General features: G+C 30.6%; 1 protein-coding gene across 1 annotated transcript; it reads right to left on the bottom strand.

Annotated features, from left to right (window-relative positions):
* Positions 1-17,965: 17,965 nt before the first annotated feature.
* LOC132925146 (uncharacterized) lies at positions 17,966-23,015 on the bottom strand. The gene is made up of 3 exons (XM_060989568.1): positions 22,193-23,015; positions 21,560-22,061; positions 17,966-21,478 (listed from the first exon to the last, which is right to left on the bottom strand). Exons 1-3 carry the CDS (start codon positions 22,670-22,672, stop codon positions 18,144-18,146), a joined length of 4,317 nt encoding a protein of 1,438 aa, XP_060845551.1. The 5' UTR covers positions 22,673-23,015; the 3' UTR covers positions 17,966-18,143.
* Between the last annotated feature and the right edge of the window lie 1,240 nt (positions 23,016-24,255).

Below are 24,255 nucleotides of genomic sequence, written 5' to 3'. Positions count from 1 at the left end.
ATACCGAGTGAACAACAAGCTATGTGAGATAAATACTAAAATATTGGTTTCTGTCGATGTAAATATACTGATATACTGATACACCTCCGCCCGAACCCAAATTACAATCACAGAATATTCTGTGTTACAATCACATACCAAACCGGGGAGGATTTTTGCCACACCTTGTATCTTATTGCGTGTACACTTTGTTTATTAAATACGAACAATATTATTACGCTGTAAGTGTGACTGTGTGTCAGTGTGTGAGTATAACGCACGGCGGGTAATATATTACACATATCCAATTTGTATAGGTAAGCAAAAGACACGTTGCTATAGTTTTTTGTTATTAATATTAAGGGGTCCCTAAACAAAAGTCCAGCGACAAAAAAACCGGTAAAAAAAGTTTAATAGAATAAAAGTCTACGAGTAATATGAATATACTAAGTTATTATTTGCGGGCGCGACTTTATTAAGTTAGATACATTTTGTTGGACAGACGTACTTATATATTATTTTATCTTTTAGATTACACGATTGCCTTAAACTAATGTATGACAATGTGTTTACTGCAGGGTTTTCGAAATAGTAGAATTGAGTTTAATGGACAATTTTATATAAATTGAGGCAATACTAAGTAATAACTAATAAATAGGTACCAGCTCGGGCATAGAGTCATATATTATAAATGTTAAAATGTATTTACTACTCGTACTTTATTTATTTTAAGTTAATTGCAATTTTAAATAATAATATATTTGTGGATAAATTATATGGTACTTGGAAATTTCTTTTCCTCGTTATATTTTCAGACCCCTAATTATCACTGTTCCAGTTTCTGGACGCCACCTCAACTAAACATCCTCTTTTGAAAAACTATTTTTTATATATTTACATTATAATTATACTATATATATATATATAAGTACTATATTATAGTAAATTTTAGATTACTCTATAATATAATATGTCTTATGTATGTAAATAAACTAAATATACTACATTGTAAATTTTTCATAGTTGATAAAATATATTCATACGAATTTGTATTATTTTTTTAAAGATTTTTTTATTTAATTATACATTTATTTGTTTATGTACTAGTTATTTAAACAAAGTAAAATACAATTTAAATGTTAATATGTATATGTGTTTATTCAAAAAATAATAGTACCCGTGTATTATATAAATTATAAAAATGAATGTTGGACTTATTTACTGGACTTTTTTTTACAGAAGTTTTTTTCTGGAGATTTAGGTAAAATACCCTTATTAAATTAAAACTTACAAATAGGTATTATCTTTATTGTGTCTGTTGTAACAGTATTATACATTGTATATTACTCGGAGTGATACATTTTAAATTGTTATTTTAATTATTTAAGTCAGCTTTTATATTCTAGACTCTAGACTTCTAGAGTAAAATTAGTAAATTATACCATTTTTGATGTATCTATATATTTTTGCAAAAAAATCTAATTTTTTACAACATAATAATAATAAATAATAATTATCTATATTTGTATACAAGATAATATTTTTAATTTCATAGTTAGAAACAGAATATCTACATACTTACTTATTTTTAAAAAACTTTGATGTCTTTACTATATTTAGTTTTGAATAAATAATGTCGTATAAGTGTACCACTAATTTTTCGGGGTATCCCTAACAATTTTACTCCACTTGAATCTAAACTAAAAATGCTTACTAATAAATAAAATGATCTAATATTTATTCAATATTCGATATATTTTATATTAACATAAAAAGCTATTCGATATTTAGATATATGATACTTAAAATGTACCTTAACTGCCATCAAATAAATTAAAAATCTTAATGATAATAAAAAAAATAGTAGTACCTACCTATATGTCATACTACACAAAAATTACGATTAAAAAAAATATTTATTTGTAGGAAAATTGACTTTCGTCTGTTTACTACTGCAATCGAAAGTGTGACTTTTAAAGCAAATTCTTGTCATATAATGGTCCCTAATGGAGAACACTAATTATTGTTAATATGTTTAATTTGTGGTGTACCTATTAGTTTTACACTTATTATTATTAAAATATTAATATATTATACAAAGAAACTAAGGCGGCTATAGTGTAGGTACTACATTATATTATTATATTGCACAAAATATCTTACTTATGTATATATGTACTTACAAATACTACAAATATATTGCGTCGGTTTACGACGAAGAACGTATATACGAATATAGTATTACTATATGTGTATACTGTATAGGTATATTATAATTTAAAGTGGTATAATGTTATTTTTACTTTCTTGTTTTTTTTCTATATTATTTTTAAATCGAGATTTTACGGTAATTGTTTCGCCTGTAATGTGTACGCAAATTAGTACGTTACGTTTTTTTTGTTTTGACTTCGAACAATAAAATATATACCTACGGGTACATAAATGCATGGCACGCTATTGGTATACAGGACGATTCATCAAGTATACTCAACCCATTTTTTCTTTGACAACGCAGTTATTGAAAATATGATTTTTGAGATTTTTAAATATACAATACAATTATAAACCATATTTTAAGGTTCTCAAGACCTTAGGTCTACTTTAAAGAATGTCCTGTTGAGATACAAGGTTTTTGAGTTATTAAACTGTGTGTACTATTGATAATAGTTCTATGATATAATGGGTTTGGAAGATGTTAAAATTTTAGTAATTTATATTAATTTATCAACATTTATAATTTGTAAAAATGATCCATGTGGCATGTATTGTAAATATTAGATCCAATATTACATTTATTTTATAATTTTTACACTTTTTTAAAACAGTTCTTAAGAACCATTATCTTTAATATAAACACTTTTATGATTGTAAAACTAGTAATTTGGACTTCGATTTAAGTACTTAAACATAAAAAAAAAATTATCAACTAAATAATTTACAGGAAAAAGAGGGGAAGGGGGATTCTCATTTGAAAAGACAGGAGTTTGCATTTCCACTGCAGGAAATACTTCGTACAAAAAAATTAAAAATTTGTATATTTAATATATGGCCTTTGATTACATAAATTAAAAAGTCTCGATAATCATAATTTGAATTATTAATGGGAAAAATAGGGTTGAGCATGCTTGATGAATCTCACTATATAATATTATATACATAGTTTTAATTTGGGTACGTATTTACTTATTTTGTTATTTTCATATAAAACCTATTCAGTATAATGTATCAGTTACCTATTACATATTGTATATTATATAAAGTATAATACATATATAGAAAAAACACTATATTATAAAATATTATTAAACGAGCAATAAAACGTGGACATTTTAAAGTATTTCAGATTCCGAACACAGTTCGTTTATTTTAGTGGTTTTTGCGTTGATACAATCTTGTGAAAAGAATATTATCCCGGAGACCAACATAATAATATTACCTATATCCGTAGGCGAAATGAACAGAAGTACGCCGCTAGAATTCTTATGGGTATAAATAAACCGTCAACCACACGAGTAATCTAAAAAGATTTTAAACTAACGTGCACTAACGAATTTGTGAAGGGTAAAAATAATTACTATATAGCATATTTTATAATAATATAATATAATACGAAGCATTTCGTTTACGAACATCATATTTTGAATAAAACCGTTAATAGTGTGCCTATAGTTACTTTTCCGCTCAGCTGTCACGTCCTGTTTTCTTTTAAAAAAGTTGTACGTAACCTATAATATATATATATTATCGTTTATATTAATAAAAAGACAATGTTTGTGTGTGTGTGTGAGCGATTTACGGCCAAGTCTATTGTACTCATGGTTCTGAAATTTGGTACTCATAAATAGGTAATCCTATACTCGAGGAATGAGGATGTGCACCTCGAAGCCATTTTTTTTTTAAATTTTAAATTTTCAATAAGGGTACCACGGGGATTTGTTGACGCGAGAAAAACGAATTTTTTTTCGTATCCGCGTGTTGTCATTGATTATTGATTATATAAAATAAAATAGTTATAATAATATTGAACATAATCTTCGATCTGCATTTTATATTTGGTCAAAACCAACTAGATGAGTGTAATACATGTCATTTACATTTAACAGAGTTTAAGGCAAGGTAAATCCACTGGCGTTATTTTATATTTGTCACAGATTATAATTATTAATAAATATATCTAATATAGATAAAATCAAAAGCTTAAAACAGTGGACGAATCTTATGGAAAATCAACAGTTTTCCGATGACCTATTTCCATAAAATATTCTTCAATAGATTCAACAAAACCCACATAAGTGTTATATAGCCCCATAGGTATAGGTTACTTTTTAGTTTCTATTTTACAATCATATCGAATGCGTATAATTGACTCCACGAAAAACTATAATCTTTTTTATTTATATGTCATTGCCATTGATTACAGAAAACAATATAGTTATTGTGATTTTATGTCTTATAAAAACAGCTTAAATTAATGCGTTAGAAATCTGTGCAGTATACGACACATCAAAACGAAATTTTTTCTTAACACAGCCATGTTAGTGTCATAGTTGATAATTTCACGTGTAATAATGATCCTATATTCAATAATCAGTTATAGTGTAGTCGTAAGTCGTTATAGGTATATGTTTTGTTTTGAGTGCATATTTTAGGTTATTTCATATTTTAGAATAGAATTACCTATAATATATTTTTATAGAAGATTCGCGGTCAGTGAACGTATCAGATTCAAGGCGATTCCCACTAAACTAGGTACAATGGAAACTGAAAATATTTTCCATTTTTACTTCATACGTGATATATTATAATATAATACATTGAGATCATAATTTGTCGGTATTGAAGTACATCGTTTCAATTAACATATTATTAGGATTTACATACTTGCGTTACGCAAACATAATACGTATATAGGTACAGCTTCGTCAGTTTCATGGCAGGTACCTCCTATTGCTGTTCATTTATATTTGATTTCGATATGGAATCATGTAATGAAATATTTACGTTTTCATATATTCACTGAAATTTCTCGAGTGAAAAGCTGGAAATCGTATTGATTTACACGTACTATTAAAAAAAAAATGTTTATCCGAACGATTTCGCGTTCTACCAATTTTCTTTTTTCCATAGTACTATAACACGATATACTTATCGTTTAATATAATATGATATTAGTATTATGATTTATGACACTCGTCGTGACTGCGGAACGTCATCTGTCCTTATTGCATTCGGTTCAGTTATAATAAGCAGCGGACATGCCTACAGCGTAGGGGGCACCTATATATAGATGAGTTTCCTTTCGAATGACCTTCACAGAATTTTACCTGTTGTGAGAGGGAGAGGATCACACGAAATACTATACGACAACCACATATTATACGATACATTATTATTATTTTTCTATGATCTTTGTTCTTGAGTGCACTGCAGTTTATAGGACAATATTGTGTTTTTAAGACGTATTCAGATAAGGCAAAACTGATGGTATATAATATAGTAGAACACTACTACACTAGTATACGTCTGCAGTGTTCGTCTCGGGGCGCCCGTGCGTTTCAGTGTACTAATAATAACAACAACGTCTACAACCACCACCACCGTCACCACTGCAACAAAAACAACAACATATACATAATATTATTGTGTTCTTACGTGTGGCCCTGTTAAATCCATTAAAAAAGTCTTCCGACATAATAGTAATAAACTATATATTATCGGCTTAATGAAGAGCAAATGCAACACAATATACCTATAGTTGTTACGGTTTTCTTATAGTCATATTATTTTAACTCGGCACCTGGGTATAGACCTACCTATACATACAATATACGTTATAGTCGTATATACCTATACACGTGGAACAACGCCACCATCGTACACGTTTATATATTGCTCGTGCGCGTGTGTGTGTGTGTGTGTGTGTTGTGTATACCTACAATTTTGTATCGTCGCATATAAATGTATTATATTATGTGCATATAAAGAGGGAGACCGTTCGTGCATGAACCGCGTTCGTATATACATACACTATAATATGGTGGCGTACCTATACTACTATACGATGCTTATACCTTCCTGCCAACTAAAAAAATATATAATACATCGTGTGTGTGTGTGTGTGTGTGCGTGCGTGTGTGCGTTGCATACAGACCAGCTGTCGAAAAGTAGGTATATAATAAAGCGAAGCAGGATCCTCGCCGATGCGCCACAGGTATTTCCAGTTGTGCCCAAACGCCAGCAACCTATACAATGTAATGTGTACGTCCCTTTCTATAGGTATAACACCTGGTATATACAGAGGGTATAAAATATATTCCGATATATATTCCGCCGGGTACCTACACTTATATAATAATATACTGTGATTGCATCAGCGTACAAAGCGGCTGTATAGTTGAACACAATATTATTTTAAGCGGCATAAGTGTATACTTATACTATTATTAAACGTTAAAAATGTATTACGATACAATAATAATCGGTAAAATACGATTGCGCACGTCTCGACGGGACAGTCGAACATAATATTATACATTTTGGGTAAGATATTATGATATACAATATACACAATTCCGTGTAAGACTTATTGCGACGCTGCCAGATTATGCACAACGGCGTGATTTAATTTTTAACCCATAAATGTTTAATTTAATTGTAACTACAGTAAATAACACGTTAAAAACTACAAACTCATTTAATGTATACAATCAACAGTAAATTATATAAAAATTATTTACAACTTTTTAGGTTTACAAAGCTAGCCAGGTTCGCTTAAATAATTAATTAATTCGTTTGGTGTTTTTTTTTTTATTCTTATGATTTGTTGTATAAACTGATAGGCGGGCAATTCAAAACTACGATAAAAGATAACTACGACATTAATAATCTTAGAATTTATATACTATCGCTGGTGCCTGGTTTGACAACACTGCACAATCGTGCAAACTTGCGCAATCGTAAACCAAAAGGGTACGCGCGCAATAGTAATGGACACAGTCGTATTCTACCCTATATAATATAATATACCGTGGTACGGTTCACTACATTCACTTCGCCAAATTTCAATTCGCCGACATCCCAGACAAATATACTGTTTTGTTATGTTTTGAAAACATTCCCATTTCGTCGACATTCTAGTTTACCGATGCGTGTCGATAATTAAATTCGTTCGATAAACATATACCGGTTTTATTGACTTTTAATAGTATTCCCAATTCACCGACGGACGACAATATAGTATTGAAAAATCAGATATGACAATGATGTTAGCAGAAATAACGTTAAGTTCAATGTTAAAAGTATTTTCCACACATCTCGAAGACACGGACAACTGACCACTTTTAGAAGGTTAGCACGCAGCTTTAAACCGATTAAAATTTATGAAATTTTGTAAACTTAGTGAGAGATTAGCAAATACAAAATATGTATAGATAAAATATTACAAAAAAACTAATTCTTTACTCATAAAATTATTAATAGGTACATTTGTATTTTGTTTTTCAAATTAAAATCCGAAGAAATAATAAATGTCATTAATCGAATACATTTATTAAAATACATTATACACATAGAACGATAGTCGATAATATGTGTATTATTAACAGACGAGCTTATGGAACTATAATTTGTTTTGTTGAATCAGTGTACTTACTATTTAAATAAAATTAAAATTATTATTAACAAATTTTCGTTATTGAATCAGTAATTAGTTTAATATGTACTATATATATATATATATATATACATGAAACTATAATATTTTAGATTCTTAGCAAAACGATGAATGTATTGATTTCACAATGAATTTTAATTTTAATTTTGTATAATATATAACATATCACGAATTGTACTTGACGATAAGGTTGATATTGAATTCAAATTTAACACATCTATGTATACAAAATTATAATTTTTTTTTAAATAATATAATATAATTAGTACATGAGTTCAGGTTTATTTTAAATAATTTTTATACTGACTTATAGATTAAATCCCACGTCTGGAAAAATAATATTAGCTTATAATTTAATAAATATTACCATAGTATTATTCATTAATGACTTAGAGTAGTTATTTAATACCAAATATAATACATTTGATTATATTTGATTTTCTTTTAATCTATGTTTTTCCTGTACTTATTAAAATTTATTTTAATTAATTATAATATACCAATACTAATAACTTATTAGTAATAAGTATATAAATAATAGCATATAATTTTATTTTATATTTATATGTTAAAATAACATTGCCTCTTTATTTAGCTTAAATTAAAATTTTTTTTTATTTTACCCCCTCTCCCTTTAAAGTGTTACACTCATGATTGGGCAGCAGATTTGTCGACAAATTGAGAGTCAGAAAATTGGGAATATGTGAATTTATTAATAATCGGCCAATTGGATTTCAGCCACACTGGAAGACATGCGTGGTATACTATAAAGCGAAGTCTATAGCCTGTATATAGGTATAAACTATAAGGTATACTATAATTTATAATCAGTGGTGTATTGGTAAGCCATTTTATTGGTAACGACATACGCCTTTTGATATTTTCTCATTTATTTCCCTAAAAAATGTTTCTCGCGACGCTTGAAATAAACAACATTATTATTGCTTTAATATTTCATAAATAATACAATAAACAAATAATATTCTAGAGTAAGCACAAAATCATTCATATCTACCTCATTTATTCCTGTACAATATTGGAAAATAATAAATATAATATTTATATTATTTTTTATGTCGTAGTGTACTTTACTATGATGCTATAACTATATTAAATGTGAAGCGATCAAAAATAAAGTGATAACAATATTTAAACAAACACGAAATTCAATTATAAGAATATGTTGAATAAAATGTTATATTTTAAAAATATTCCACACATTTTATACACCAATTAATAAATAAACAATTTTATATAAAGTCAATGTAAAATATTATTAAATCATGAAATACAATTTTATTTTAATAAAGAATTTAGAGAGCATATAGTCCTCTATTAAATTCAAAGCTTTAACAATAAAAAACATATTTATTTAAATTATAAAGCTTAATTATAATAGGTACTATTAAACTCTTATATTATTTTAATGCTATTGCTTTTATCTACTGTCATCTACCAAATTCACATTAAAATATTTTTTTATTCATATAATTTGTTTAGTGCAGTTTTGGTGTACATATTTTAACCATTGTATTAATTGTCCACCCAGTGGCATCATGTTAGTTTTTAATCGGAAGAAATAGGATACAATTTTTAAACAAAGAAAAAACAATCGCTTTGTTCGCAAAACTGCCTAATATTTACTTATATTGTTATCACAATACAATTACCAACTTACAAAATTAGGTATAAGGAATTATGACAATATTGTTGTTGTATATGCCTACATTATAGACGAACATCGAGGGGGAAACTTAGGGGGCTTAGCCTCCCCCCCCAAGTTTTCAATAGACCCCCAAACATCAAAGGCGATATGTTATATTTGTGTATAGAAAGGGGGGGGACCACTTTACATTTGATTATTATAGCCCCCCTAAAAAATTCAACCAAATGTCCGCTATGGCCTACATACAAACATTGTAAATATGTACCTACACGTCTACCTATACTTATACTACAGTAGTAGAAATTAATATATGATAGTTTTTCTTTTCAAAAGAAAATTAATAAAAAACACACATACACACACACACACACGCATACAATATAATACATTTTTAAGTAAAATCATGAACTTATTGTTTGAATTGACAAAAACTAATTGGAATTTTTAAGTAAAACTTATACGCTGATCTATCATTTAGTTTGTTATTAAAACAATGACAAAAATGTTTCTTAAATCACTTAAATTTTTAGACACGTTTGTTTATCATAACTTTATGATTTAATAAAAAGGCACGAATGCGATATGACAGTTCAATTGATTGAAACACTCAAACAGCTCCTTCCTTTACTGAAACAAGAAAATGATGACGATTAAGTAGAAAGAGATGAACTACCTATACAAATGTATCATCGATACGGTACATTAGTGCGAGAGAGAGGTCTCTTCTACTGTAATATTGAGTAAAAGATTTATGTATAAAAATATTAAAGAAAGATAATATATATATACATGAAAGTATATATATTATATTATATAATTTATATAGGTACATTATAATATAGAGTACTTATAGATTTCCGTTTGAATTTTAAATAAAATAATGTACCTAACTTTAAAATAAAAACAATTTTTATAAATTTCATACAGGTAATAATATTTCATAAGAAGAATCTAATGTAATACAATTAAAAAAAATTCTATGTAATGCCCCATGATAGACAAAGCACTAATGCAGTAAATAATCTTATTAAACTTTATGATACTATTCGCTTATTATTGGTTCTATTTTCCATACTATAATCATTTTATAATACACAATTCAATAAACAAGGGCATGTTTGGCTAGCATTTTATGAGAAGGAGGGGGAAAAGCTAATTGTTTTTGTGTACCTTTATGGCATTATGTATATTAGTCCTGTATAGTTTAATAAAATTTACACTATTATTTTTTTCCTATTTAAAAATGTTTTACATATAGTTAATTACCTAAAAGGCTAAAACTAAAACTCATCATTCTGAATAGAAATATTAATCGGAATTTGGTGCATCTACACCTTTGGTAAAAAGGATGCATGAGCTTCTAATGTTCTGCTATGACGTTTCAATCTCAAAAAGTTAAACAATTAAAATAAATAAATTTATTACATTTTTTTTTTAAACTCAAAGCAAACATTTTAGGTACCTAATTAATATAATATCTAATATACCTAGTATTACAAATAAACGGTTTTTAAAATAGCATTTTAAACAACTAATAAAAATTATTTTTATTAAAGCATGGACAATCAGCCATTTTAATCCAATATTATTGTGAACAATATCACTCATTTAATAATATGTAGAATTGAACAATTAGTAAAATGGTCTTGTGTCATTGAAATCTTAGCATTGAGTTCATGTAAACAGGGCCTGATTTAATAAAATTAGGGCAAAGTGCACAATTTTTTTTGGGGCCCTGCCCTCAAGTAAAAAAAATTTTCTAGAAAAATTCTACATAGAAAGGGGGGGGGAAGTTAATGATAAAAAAAATATTTATACCTATATTAAAAGACAAAAGTGTTAAATACCAAAATACCTATCTTAAAACTCATAAAATATTTGTACATTATTGCATGTACTATAAATACAATTTAGTTACTTGGTCTAGTAAATTAAGAACAATGAAAAGACAATACCAATTAAATAACATAACAAAACTATACTACATTAAAATATTAAAAAATACAAATACTTAAGGATTTTATTATAAAAATTTAAATAAAAATTAAATAATTTCAGTCTTCCATAAAATTATAAAAATGGAAAATAATTTATTAATTTAACAATTTATTCTATATAATTAAAATTAAATAAAAAACGACCAATTTCTATTTACATTTTATCATAAAAGAATTTAAATTAGTTATTAGGTATCAAATATTTCTGATGTTCAAACAATTTTCTATTATTATTATTTTAATATTTTGTGATGGTAACTTATTAGCACTGGGGTATGGAATGACAAAAATAACCAAAATTCAACTGACAATTTAATGATAAGAATATACTAAAGTCTGAACATTGATAGTTGGTATTACACTTTAGAAAATACATTTTTGTGGAATTAATTTTAAAAAAAAAATTTTCTACAACTTACAGAGCCCGAGGGCCCCCAGAAATTGGGGGCCAAGTGTAAGTGCTCCATCTGCACTTGCATAAATCAGGGCTGGCGTGTAATACATTCGAAAACAATTGACCGTTAACAAGATGTAGAACCAATAATTGATAATAATAATAAACTTGTATAATAGGTTTTTTAGGTCTTAAGTGTATAATTTATTCATAAAGTATTAATAAGAGGATGTAACGCATATATGTGTTGTCTTCGTCTTATACGCCAACATTTGCGTCAAGTAAAACCAATTTTGTATTGTCAGACTACTAGTGTTAGAGTGAATTAACTTATAATCAAATTTAATGATAATAATATTATCTAGTGTATCTTAGAAGTTTTTATGAATATTTTAATATTTTGAAGCGAGTTATGATCATTATAAAATTGTAAACTTTTACATTGATATAATTGATATAAAATTATATAATGCCCTTACCTTTAGATTTGATAATAATTTAAATATATTTACTGTTACTGTAATATTAAGTTAACAACACTACAAAGTTGGTTCTGCTGCACGAAAATTTGATATGTTACACTACGTTTGTAAGAACGGAGACCACGCGTTATACGGTTGTGACGTCTATACTCTATATAGTGTTATGTGTGAAATTTTGAAAATTGGATCATAGCCGGCCGTTTCAATGTTGTATACAATAATAAAATGTATTATATAACTGCAGAAGGTAGTCTGTTTTAGACGTAATATTAATAACGTGCACTATATGCACATGTATCGCCACGTTTGACATTTTCGAAATTGCATTGGAATAAATAACCCAATATACTACAGTTCTATTTGAACAGAAGACGTTATATAGTTATACCTATATTAACTAGTACGATTTCTATTTTCTTTGTGCCCGGTTACAATAATGTGGTTAAATTGAAGGTTTATTATTATCTTATGTGGGTGGTACCTGTATAACCTAACCAACTTGCATTAGTAGGGTGACGCTTCACGTGGCGCATACGTATATGTTTACAGTTGTGGTGATATTATCCTTTCAGAAATGGTGCTTCTCTGTACAATAGAGAAGCTATGCAATATAAAAACAATAATAATAATAACGTAGGTATATATGGTGGTATAGCAAATTGGGAAACGAGACATGTTTTATTATTGTAACGATTTTCGTATACTGTTTTGCGTCTCTATTTCAGTACGAATACTGTAATACGACGTGATTACATACATATTGAAGTGAGCAATAATTGTCGGCGTTCCGAGAATTTTGAGATTCAAATTATATTGCGTTCGAATGTTTTATATGTTGCGTGTAGGCGGGTATAGGTAATAACTAATAAGTAATAACGCATGTCATATTCAAATAGTCACAATTTATACGAATATAATATATAGTTCTATTATTATTATTTATAGATTAGGTAAACTATTGCGTTACGATTTCGGACATTCAGACGATGTAATTTCGTATTACGATGGCGTGGCTAGTGTATAATTTTTACCTGTATTGGCTATTATACTCGTAACATGAGCATAACAAACGTGTCCGCTGTAGCGTAGCCCTGTTACCGAACCACTCGGTCTGTTTCAGGTGTTTCTGTATATTTTTGAATAACATTAATTTTTTGGTATTAATTTATATTCTTAAGAGACAGAGGTAAGAGAGTACAAGTCCGACATCTGACAGGTGAGGGTTTTCCATACTTTTAATTATTATACTATTATATAGACACTAATTTTATAGTTGGTGTTATCTACGCAAACAAACTTATATTTGAGTTAGTTCATAATTAATAAATATAGTAAGTGAAATATTGCCAATATTTATGTTACGTTTTTGTTTTCCAATTATTTATTATTATATAAATAATTATGTATTGTAAATTTGTGACAATGCGTCGACGTAATGGTATATAATATTAAGATACATAATTTAACTTATAACAGTTTATCATTAAGGTAAATACCATTATAAAAATATGTACGAGTAATTTCTTGCTCTGTTCCTAGATTTTTGAGGATAGACCGCCATGTTCTAATATTGCGACCATAATAACATCAAAAAGCTTATATTTACAATTTAAACTTTTTGAACAATTGAACTCTTTAATATAAATAATACTATTATCGTAATTCATAACTAAACATATTTTTTGAATTGAAAAATTAATATTTTTATTTTAACGATATAAGAATAATATATAGGTACTGTTTACCTCAGTGTAAACGTAAACGTGGGTACTGTATATTTTTTAACTGGTTATTTTAATATAAATATATAGGTGATGCACCGTCGTCGGAGAGGGGTCGCAGGATTTGGGAGCTAAGTTTTTTCTTTTACGCACACCGGTCATCCGCTGCGGGCAAGTCTCGTCAGTCGTCTCGTATATAAATGCGTTTAATCGTGGCAGTATTACATAGTATAGTTGAAGGCATCGTCGTCGTCGTCGTCCACTACTCCCCGCCAACGCTCATCGTAACACCGTCCTCAGTCCGCCGGTCTTGCCGATGTCACGAAACGCATTATACCTATATTTACTATATACGTCATACATAATATATATTATATATATAGGCACACTGTATAGGTATAATGAGTAATACCTTTGCCGACTACGATGAAGTGTACACGGACGACGTGAAGGAAAAAAAGATCTTCGAAACTCGCCCGCGCGCGCGTGTGTGCGTGTGTGAGATTCCATTCGAGCGGAGGGGAACAAACAGCTTTAGGTATAGGTACCTATTATATTATAGTATATAGCCCGTATGCGACTACATCATATTATGTACTTATGTGCTTGTACACTTGATCTTATTACTATAATGTGTATACACATAATGTTGTATATTATATATATATATATATGTATAACGTATATTTATATAGTACATGCCTACCCAACTATATACGTATATGTGTAATATTATTATGTGCCACCGACGCTGTAAACATCTGGGCACTGCAGAGAACGGTCGCACGGTTAAGGTTGTGCCTATATGTACAGGGTGTTTCACGAAAACAGGAAAATTTAAAGTGACTCTCAATCACAAGTAAAATAAAACGTATTACAATATTTTTAATCTCACTACGTCTTGAAAATAATGTCCGTGAGACGGGATATGGTATCCATATTGTAGACGCGTACGTCGTACATAACTAAAATTGTACGCTGCATGGTGCATGCGGCTCTTTCCGTCATCTGCCTATCTCTCTGGGAATCGTAGCAATATAACTCTTTGAATATTATGCATTTATGAGATTTTTGAGATATTTTATAACATTTATAACCTTTTGACTGTTAATAGCACAATATAACGTAGTTCTGTAAATATATTTTTCTGATTCTTTGAGAGTTATTTCATATTTCCCCGTTTTCCTGGAATACCATGTATATTGTATATATGCACAAAATGATGTACCAAGTATGCTCGCCTATTTTTTCTTCAATAATACAGTTATTTAGAATTTTTTAAATTTTCAAGTATATTTGAAGATCAAATTTTAAAATTCTTTTTGTACTGTTTGGGAAGTGTCCTGTGGAGATACTAACTTCGTGATAATGATTTTGGAGAATACTAAGAGGACCAAGGCCCCAAGTAATTAATATTATTCCATACACATTAGTTATAATTTGCAAAAATGGTCCAAGTATAATATACATATACTATAGATACAATATTACATTTATTTTATATTTTTGTAAACAATTTTTAGAGTAAATTAATCTCAAAGAACTTAAGAAGTATGAAACTAATCATTCGAATTTTGAATTAGGTAAATTATAAAATAGGTTTCTAAGTATATTTAAAAAATTTCAAAATCAAGAATTTCAACAAATTCATTATTAGATGAAAATATGGGGGTGCGCATGCTTTGAGAATCATCCTGTATAATTTATTGCGACGCAGTTATCCGTTTTATCCGGTGAAACGAAATACGGTGGATACGATGCCGGTTGTCTGTAGCCAACATGCAGCGTCATATTATATTATTATTATTATTATTATTACTATTATTATTATCCATTATCGTCTCCGTTGTCACCATCATCGTCAACGCCATTAAAATATTATAGGCGGATTGAATAATCATTTCAAATGTGTTTGTTTTATGAATTTCGACGTATCATAAAATATTATATCGAAAGCAGTAATAATTCTGCAATAGGTGTATTGTGTATTTATGTATAGCAACGGGTAGTCGTTTGGTGGTAGGGGGGTAGGGTGGATTTACATTTTACCAATCAGGATTTAGGGGGATAGAGAAAGATATTACGTTTCACGGTAATATTTATATAATAATAACAACACTCTAAAATAATACGATATCCACGATGCTGCTGACGTTTAAATTATGCAAAGATTTTACAGAAACTATTATTTTATAAATTATATAGATTTTAAAGATTGTGTGTAACATAATATATACAGTTTTGTTTACGTTATTTAGGAAACGTGTTGGATTTAATTAGGTGATGCAACTTTACCAGAATAAAAATAATATTATTCAATATCAGAGTCATATGTCATAATACCAGTTTATATATTATAGTTATATACTACATATGAATATACTATACTACATGTTTCAAAAATCGTCTTCTCGGTCGGCGATAATATTTAAAACATTAAATAAGGTATGTTGTGTTTTGTGGCTTCCATACTTCATGGTAGAAACGTAGCAGAATATAATATTGTGTCCGAAAATCAGTAGGTACCTAAAAAATAAAATATTATGATAATATGTATTATTGTATACTAATATTATTGCATACAATTATTTACGACCTACGATAGTATAAACTTATAATATGTTTTCCTGAATAACCAAATAAAGGATTATTTCGTATTTTTTGTATTTTAGGACTAATAGGTATTATATAATTTACAAAATGTATAGGAACCCAACCAAACTCTTGATGTATAATCATGGTTTCGTATATTATGATCAAAAACAGGATACAGCTAGTATTATGACGCATTACTATATAATCGTAGAAATAAAACATATTACGCACTATTGGACCTATAGTGCGCCGTACAAAATATGTTGATTTAACATTTTAAAATACATTTTCGAATCATAGAAATTTAACTCAAGTGAATGTAATAATATTTGTGAAATATACAAAAATCTTTTGGAAATCTTTTTACCTAATCTAAAAAACGGTCAATGCGTTACACCGTTAATTTAATATAGTCCATGCATATTGTATATTAAACCACATAATATTATTGTCTATCAATAAAACATGATTTTGAAATTACAATTGGAAATTAATGTAAAATTGCAGGAAACCGATAAATTTTAATCAGTTAACAGAGAAGATAAGATGTTTTAATACTTATCTATGTATTATAATATTAAATAAGACATCCGTTATAACTTATAGGTAGCTCATTCGATGTAATTGTACATATACAATGTATATTATCAGTTATCTACTATTTTATTAGTATAATAGTATATATATATAAGTAATATTTAGGTACAAGGTACAATAAAATATTTCCAAATGTTGAATATAATATAGAACAATTATTGGTATTTGCAGTATCTATACTGTTTTGGAATTCGAATGAACGTCATAATATTATAGTTGCATACATTTGGTCACGGCAATTAATTTGGTCGTGTGTCAAATTGGTCGCATAACGCATTAATCGCATGTAACCACTAGCCATGTAGGTACACATTGGTCGCAAATATATATAGGTAGTTATTTTATACACAATACGGTTATATATATATAATACGTATTATAATATTGTTCCATAACTTCATATATTAACAAAATGAAAATACACAATAATACACTTATAGTCGGTAATTTACGTACTTCGTAAGTATTGAAAACTGATTGATTAAAATGTATCTATATAATAATAATTACAATTAATGTGTTCGAATGAAATTGTTGATAATACGTATACATTAGCGGTCGTTTTCAAACGATTTAATTTTTATTCATGTTTTGGAGAATATTAATGAAAATATATAAAATAAAATATTTTCGTATCCGTTACTCATTAATCAATGAGATAACTATATACAACTATATTATTAGATAACTAAAATAATTTGACTCGAGCCTCGAGTCCATTTATTAATTGCAACCAGTGTAGGTATATTTTTTTTGAGACCACATGTATTTTAAAAAACTATATGATACCTATCAGATTACAATAATATGTTTATTTAGGTAGTGATTTATATGATTTGTATTTTATAATAAACTAGCAGACCCGGCGAACTCCGTTTCGCCACCAGATTCGTTTTATGTAACATTTCGTTTGGTGATTAAAAGATAAAGAAAAAAAATTTTTTTTGTTATATATTTGAAAAGGAAAATATTTATTTCATTTCACAACAGTAATAAATTCATTTCAATTACCTACTAAAATGAAGTGTTATTTAATTGTTTCATTGTAGTGCTCTTTGGTAAACCACATTTTTTGTTTTTTGGTCTGACGTTAACACAAACAAAGCGGATGGTTTCCCAATTCGTGAACACGCAACGTATAACTGTCCATGTGAAAAACAATGATTTTCCAAATTTATCCCGCAAACACTAAGCGATTGGCCTTGCGACTTATTAATTGTCATTGCGAACGCAAGGCGAACTGGGAATTGCAATCGTTTGAAGTCAAACGGAAGATCAGTCGGAATCATTGGTATTCGAGGAATACATACATTTTCACCTGCGTACTTTCCGTTAATAATGGTTGCCTCAATTAAATTCGGCATAAGTCTCTTTACCGAAAGTCGAGTACCGTTGCAAAGTCGCGGTGGATTCAAATTACGCAGTATCAAAATAACTGTACCAACTTTCAGTTGCAAGTTATGTGGTGGAAATCCTGGTATCTCCAGAGAGTTCAAAAACTCCGTTGGATAATTTACTACATCATCGGGATTTGTTATTGAATCAACGGATTTGTATGTCACCAAATCGCCAGCAATTTTTGATTGAATGGTGAAATTCAGTGCGTGGACATCATTATTCTTTGCTGCAAGAATTGCTCGTTGACTTAACCAAGCATAATTCTTATAATTCTCACTAATGTTTGGGAAAACATTTTCAATAAGAACTAATTGAGTGTCTACAAATCGGCAAAAGTCGTTGGTAAGAGTAATTAATCCAGATGTCGCATCAACTGGGACTTTTCCATTTCCAAGATCTAACAATTGTTTGGAAAATTGTGCAGCACTTTGATCATTTTGAAGTTGAACTCTCATATTAGTGGTTAGCGATAATGTTTTTACGTTATTCCATAAAGGTGATGCCTTTAGGCAAGCATTCAATTCATCTGTAGGCGTTCCACGGGGAACTACTGGCAACGTCTGCCTGAAATCGCCTGCCAACAATATCATCAAGCCGCCAAAGATGTTGTTATTTCTCCGAAGATCCTTCAGTATGAAGTTAAGTGCTTCAAGTGATTTCTTATGTGCCATTGTGCACTCATCCCAAACAATGAGCTTGCATTGCATTAACAATTTTCCAATTGCACTGGATCGGGAAATATTGCACGTTGGAGTATCAATTGTGTTTAAATTGAGTGGCAACTTAAGCGCAGAATGTGCAGTACGACCGCCATCTAGAAGAGTCGCCGCAATTCCAGATGATGCTAACGCCAAAGCTATGTCACATCTTGATCGAATAGTGGCCAAAATCAATGAAATGACAAATGTTTTCCCTGTTCCTCCAGGTGCATCCAGGAAGAATAGACCACCAGTATTATTGTCCACCGCTTGCATTAATGTTTTGTATACTTGTTTTTGCTGTTCATTCAGCAACGGAACATTATTTCTAACGAATTCCTGCAATGTATCAACATTGTATTGCAGCTCTCGATTTAATTCTTGGTTGAATGCATCGTGCATCGATCGATTTGGCGCAATCATTCCTACTTCAATCAGTAGCTTGTTTGCAATAGTCAAGCATTGATCCTCAATCAGAATCAATCCTTCATTGTAGATTTCATCGGTTATTTGGATGTCAGGATTATTCGTTTGAATACGCAAGCGATGCAAGATATCTTCACATATGGCGTCTTTGTATTTGTTCCATAACTGAATTGGTTGTGAAGGAAAACATGTGGTGATGATAATTGCGAACAGCGTTCGTATTTGGTACGCATTTGATGAAACAACTGAATCTGCAAGTGTTAAATCCCAATGAGAATCGTTCTCCAGCAAACCCAATAGTTGACATGCTTCTCGATATGTTTGGCATTGGTGGCCATTCACAGTTTTCAAATGCGCAAATGATTTCGGTCCACGTACATTTACTAACAGCAGTCGCAAATAAAAACATTCATCGTTTCTAGGATGAACAGTGTACATACGACCTAGTGCATCAGTTGAAAACACCTGTGGCCAGTCTGGAACTGGGGTTCCTTGTTTGCGACGTTGGAATTTCTTTGTTGATTGATTCCAAGTGTAATACTTGGGCATTTCAACGTACATCAGCGTCGCTGCGAATGGATCTGCTTCACACATTGCAAAGAAGCTAGTCAATGTTGTCGATGGTGGTCTCTCAGCTCGTTGTGCCGCATTAGCCTCAGTGAAGTAAACTCTTTGGCCATTTTCCAAATGCACTGCTAAATGTACAACTGTGGGATATCTTTCATGAATTTGAAATGACAAAAATCGCCACAGTGCTTCATTAGTACTGACGTATCTGCCCATTTGGAAGTTGCTGATTTCGTCATTCACATTTTCCGACGCAATACCAAACACAGCCATGTCGCTGCCTTTTGTGACGTACTTGCACAAATATTTGATTGATTTGGCCGAATGACAACTCCCAACGTTTGCATGTGTTTCGAAAATTCGTGATAGCAGCGGGCAATATGGTACAATGAATTCATTTCCGATCTCAATCTCTTGATTTTGAACTTTAACTTTGATAGTTCGACCGTTATCTTCTTTTGAACGCCGACGATAAACTGGATATCCATCGATCCCTGTGACTGTTTCAGCAACTAACGGTCGCGGATATCGTTTTGTGCACTTTCCATCAGCCATGCAAGGCGATAATGGATTTAATGCACCGCACGGTCCATGCACCATCTGTGTCGTCACAATGTCGTGTAGACGGGGATCAGTGACTGGATCAGGAATTTCAGCTGATATGATGTCATCCACTTCATTTGAATGTAATTTGTTCAGCAACCAAATTAGGATATGAGCATGCGGTAGTCCACGCTTCTGCCATTCCACCGAGTACATATAACAACGTGTGTCACCAAAAACTCGATACTTAGTAAGCACATCCATCATAACCTTGAGTTTTTGCTGAAATACTCTGGCGATTATGTCATGGCGATCTTGCGGTTTTTGACCCGGTTCCAACTCGCGTTCAATTTCCGTCCACTTCGGATTGCATGTGACCGTAATAAATAAATCCGGAGTTCCATAATTTCGCACGTACGTCATAGCGTCTTGAGCGTATTCGTGCATGTGGCGTGGGCTTCCGATATAAGTTGATGGGAGAATCGTCAGTCGTCCAATATTCTGAACATCACCATCTGAATGAATAGCATCACGCAAGTGTATATAGTCCTCAGATCGTAGCTTTGGCTGATTGAATCTGATGAACGCTAAACGTTCGGTCTCGACTTTGACATACATGTCAACAGCGAATTGCTGGAATAGCCGACCGCACTTCAGAATGACATTCTCCTCATGTGTACGAATCATCATACGATACGCATAGTAATTCATTGCGCTTAGATTTTTATTATTCGTTGATACTCCTGAAAATGCAAAATTAAATGAATTGTTAATGGAAACCAATAAAAGTAATAATGGAAATAATTAGTGTGTGAATATTGTACCTGTAATTGGATCGACCATCTTCAACGTGATGTCGTATCCGTCTTGCCCTTGCCAATAAATGATTGGATATTGTAACGCATCGTACAAACGATGTGTCTCGTTTACACGATGCATGATATTGCTTCTTCGCTGAACGACAATGTCTCGTGATTTAGTTGGATCGCCAACAATAATTGCAGCAACATCATTAACGGTGGGTGCATTGAATCTTCGCACATGTTCACCTGTCGGAGTACAATCCGCTCTTATGACAAATTTGTGCGTATCCGATGGCATTCGTTCCAATGCTGTTTTGAACATATTAACCACAGCATTATTAGCGTGAAAAAATGCTTGCAACTGTTCAATAATTCGTCTCTTTAACTGTTGTGCTCCCTGTATATTGCACCGCACGTTCAGCTGATCCACCATCGACGAAATGAAATATATTTGCAGAAATTGATGCGGTTCATCTGGTGTTGGCACCATTGAACCATGCAAATGATATATTTGACCTTGTATCTGTAATTGCAAATAATCATTAAAATTTGTTCATGAATACATTGTAAATCGTGTGATGGTGTAGTGTGTGGTGTATATGAAGTTGTTATGTGTTGCAATTATGTGTTGGTTATGTGTGTTGTATCTTTTACCTTGCAAGTCGGCATGAAGCCGCCTTCTCGAATGATATTAGCTCCAAAGGAAGTCATGCGAAAGCAGTTATTGTATTCAAGGATGTGTTGAAGAAAATGGCTGGAATCGGGATCACTTCCATCAAACAATGTTTTCAGTGGCTGTGGTGGTGTAAGTAATGGATCCAGTTTGACTTTTCCACTTGCGCAGCACAATCCAACCGTTTCTCTTTTGAACTTTACCGCATTGCAATATCGGCATATAGTCGTCATTCGTCCAATATCCAAATTTTCATCATCACTGTAGTTCGCAGTGGGATCATATTGGAATGCCAAGCGATTGTATGATGCCAATGATCTTCGTGTGCTCACGCGATGTCTCAATCGGTCATTTTCTCTTATTATATTTTGTCTTTCTTCTCTTAAGTTCCTTGAATAGACTTGTTGCTGGCTTGCATGTCTTGTGCGGCGGCCGATGTTCGCACGTCGTTCTCTAGGCATTTTGGACTATGGACATAGTGTTGAATTTAACTTCAAATGCACGATCCATATAATTTACAATAAATGAAATTAACTGAACAGAGAATAATGATATCTGTCACACACTTTATCACGCACCGTTGCTATTGGTTTGAAGTACATGCTATGTATAATAGATGGCGCTGTATGTGAAAAACGATTTCCCCACTTTTCTGTTGAATTTTTCCTGAATTTTCCAGAATTTTCTTTGCTATAAACCTCACGGAGCCCAAGACCTTTCCAACGAATGCAAAACCGTGGAAATCGGTTCGTGCGTTCTGGAGTTATAGCGTCAGGGAGGAAAACCGGACTTATTTTTATATAATAGATTGTTTGATAAATACACTTTTGAATTGGAAACAAGGAATAGTTTTTGTGTTATTTAATTTTTTGTATCAAAAGGCAAGAATAATGATGTCAAAGGTAAACATTTTAAAAGATCTGAGAGGCTTTATGCGTCAGTTTAATTAAATTTTTTAAGTAGGTCGTAAATATTTTCTAGAATTTATTTATTTTTAGTTCAACCAACTTAAAAAGCGAGCTAAATCACGATAATGTTGGATTTTAAATACGAAAATGTATACCTTGCATGGTCCAAATGATACCATTGTAAGAGTGACGGTTAGACATAAACGTTCTCATTTTTGCATTAATAGTGGTTTTAGATTATTTATTACTATTCTCATTCTAAACAATTATAAAACAACAAAGGAGATGTGTATTTTGCAAAAAAATAAATTGTAATCATGAATGCTTTGTTAGAAATATCGTATGGGCAACCGAGCGAACGACACGTGACAATATTATGTTAAAAATCGACTGGTTGAACAAATATTGTCATACCCACTAAACAGACATTTTTATTCAATAGCTTTATGCACTTATTAATACTATTTTTTTTTTTAATTTTTGAAGACGTAAATATTAAAAATGTATCTATATAAGTATACGTATTATGATATTGTAATCTAAGTTGTCTAAAAAACGAATAACAAGAGTCAAGTTTTTTGACAGCTTAGCATGCTTACTAATACTTATGTGTCACGGTGCGTTCGAAGACATGTGCGACAAATAATGTTTTTTTGTGTGTATTTGCATGGCCTATTAAGAATATTTAAAAATGTAATATATGTATGTATAATAATAATATAATATGTGAATGAATGAAACCCCGGCGCAGAAACGTCACACATATGTTCATATAATAATAATAATAATAATAATAATATGTCTTGGTGGATAATAAATTCATTTGGTCCCATTTGTGTATAAACTCACTGTTTATATATATGTATTGTGTTGTATTTACGACGCAGTTAAAATTTTTCTCGCAGTTCGTCATACTCGTTCGTATTTTTTTACGCGTAGTCACACACATGGCGGTCACCTGTGGGAGAGGGACGAAAAGGAAAATAATAATAATAATAATAATAAGGGTGTTCGTACCATTCCTATATAATATATTGTCGAGGCTGCAGCAGCTCTGGCTGTATGCACGGCGATTGCCGAAGAATGGGTTTCAGCAGCTGGAGGGCATTCTGCAGCAAATGTAAAGGGTGTTTTGT

This window comes from Rhopalosiphum padi, chromosome 3 (genome assembly GCF_020882245.1).
Source record: "Rhopalosiphum padi isolate XX-2018 chromosome 3, ASM2088224v1, whole genome shotgun sequence".
In the NCBI taxonomy this organism is placed as follows: Eukaryota; Metazoa; Arthropoda; class Insecta; order Hemiptera; family Aphididae; genus Rhopalosiphum; species Rhopalosiphum padi.
The sequence above is the reverse complement of the archived record's forward strand: the minus strand, read 5'-3'. Positions and strand labels throughout refer to the sequence as shown.